We start from the raw sequence: 1,691 nt of genomic DNA, 5'->3' as shown, positions 1-1,691 counted from the left end.
CATTTACAGGTCATTTGCTTTTCTGCGTCTTTAGGAAAACTGCTTTGCAGTTAACATTTAGAGGTTCTTGAGTCAGTTTTACATGTAAAAGAAATTGCCATGTCAGCCAGGAATGAACTGCGCACACAAAACGAAGTCTCTTGTTAGTTGGATGGTCAATACATCTTAACTCTTCGAATACTGCTTTCCCTAGAGCAGCTCAGGTTTATGATGGCTCACTGAGAAGTGTCCCACCCCGGGTATCCTAAGCATAGTCACTCACATCTTTTCCTCAGATGAAACCACCCTCTGTCTCAGGTAAACCCACAGGACTTTTTCCCCTAGAAACCTCATTAAGCATGTATGACTATGCTGTCTGCATATCATTTGTGTATACTCTTCCTGTAAACGTTTTTAGGAGTCCTCCACTTTTCAAATTTAAAAGTCTCATCACAGCACTAGCCTGGCAGTCCCCTGGTTGAGAGTCTACGCGTCCACTGTAGGGGCATGAGTTAGGGTTAGGGTTAGGGTTAGGGTTAGCGATGCCTAGGCGGTGAGCTAAGGTCCTGCACGCAGCGTGTCACAGTCAAAAAAACCATGGCGTTCCTTGGATTATAAGCTGTTGGGTTTTGTTTTTTTTTCTCCTTTTCCGTTGTCAATACACGCTTTGAAGGATGAGATACTGTGTACTGGGGGAGGAAAAGGCAGTGGGCAGGCAGCCTGAGCCCACCAGCGTGCCTGCGTGGCAGCCTTCTCGATACCGGAAGCCGGGCTGAGCACCGGGGAGCAGGAATGACCCGAGAAAATGACCCGGGAGCCCGCCCAGTGCGCACCCCTGAGCAGAGTCTAAACCGTCTGCAGATGGGCTTCTGTGCTTTCTTGCTGGGGCTCCAGACAGACCTGCTTGGTCGAGCGCCTACAGGCAGAGGTTGAGCCTCACTCAGAGCAGAAGCGCCGGGGTGGCCAGAGTGCAGGGAGAGGACCACGGGAGTGAGGAATAAACCACGTTTTGAAAGATGCGTAGAATGCAGGGGCGGGTGGGCAGTCAGGGCAAAGACTTGCTCCTGGTCTGAGTCCACCCCCGGCTCAGAGCTCTCTCAGCCCCGCCCTGTGCGGAGCTTCTCCGTCCACCTTCAGGGGTTTCTGCCCTGGATCCCGTGCCATAACACCGCTGACTTCCCACCTCTAGGTCACAAAGGAGGCCCACGCGCCATCAGCGGCTTCTCATCAACGCCCTGCTCGTCTGCCTGCATTCCTTCCTTCCCGCAGAGCCGAGGCCCCTGATGGCTCCACCCTCATCGCCGCCTCGCACAGCGCCTCCTCCTCCTCGCGGGCCGGGCGCCGAGGGTGCGGGCGTGGGGCAGATGGACGCTGGGCCTGCGCCCGCAGAGCGCTGAAGACTCGGCTCTTGGGCGGAAAGCAGGACTAACGTTCCCTTGCTCATAGAACACCAGCAAGACCGTGTCTGGTTGTTTTTCTCCAGCTGGCGGAGTTTCACTTGAGCAGCTCTGTGTCCCCACTTGGGGGATGACGGAGGCGGTGGGGGTTAGGAGCGCACCGGCCCCAGGGCAATCCTCCTGCAGCCCATCCTCGGACGGAGATACACATGCCCATCTGTTGACAAAGTTTGCACACTCAGGACGCACTTCACTCAGTAGGAGGCGGGGGCGCTGCATATCCTGGAGGGAAGCCCTCCAGTGGTCGGCACCCCC

At 55.8% G+C, this 1,691-nt stretch overlaps 1 protein-coding gene across 1 annotated transcript in view; it reads left to right on the top strand.

Moving 5' to 3' along the window:
• The window catches only part of PHLPP1 (PH domain and leucine rich repeat protein phosphatase 1), a 201,537-nt gene extending 200,129 nt beyond the window's left edge, over positions 1 to 1,408 (top strand). The window contains exon 22 of the mRNA XM_010854816.1: positions 1,169 to 1,408. Coding sequence (XP_010853118.1) covers positions 1,169 to 1,408 — 240 coding nt within the window. The remainder of the gene's footprint in view (positions 1 to 1,168) is intronic.
• The last annotated feature ends 283 nt before the right edge of the window (positions 1,409 to 1,691 follow it).

This window comes from Bison bison, unplaced genomic scaffold, assembly GCF_000754665.1.
Source record: "Bison bison bison isolate TAMUID 2011002044 unplaced genomic scaffold, Bison_UMD1.0 scf7180017864349, whole genome shotgun sequence".
NCBI lineage: Eukaryota > Metazoa > Chordata > Mammalia > Artiodactyla > Bovidae > Bison > Bison bison.
This window is presented reverse-complemented; position numbering and strand designations above follow the sequence as displayed.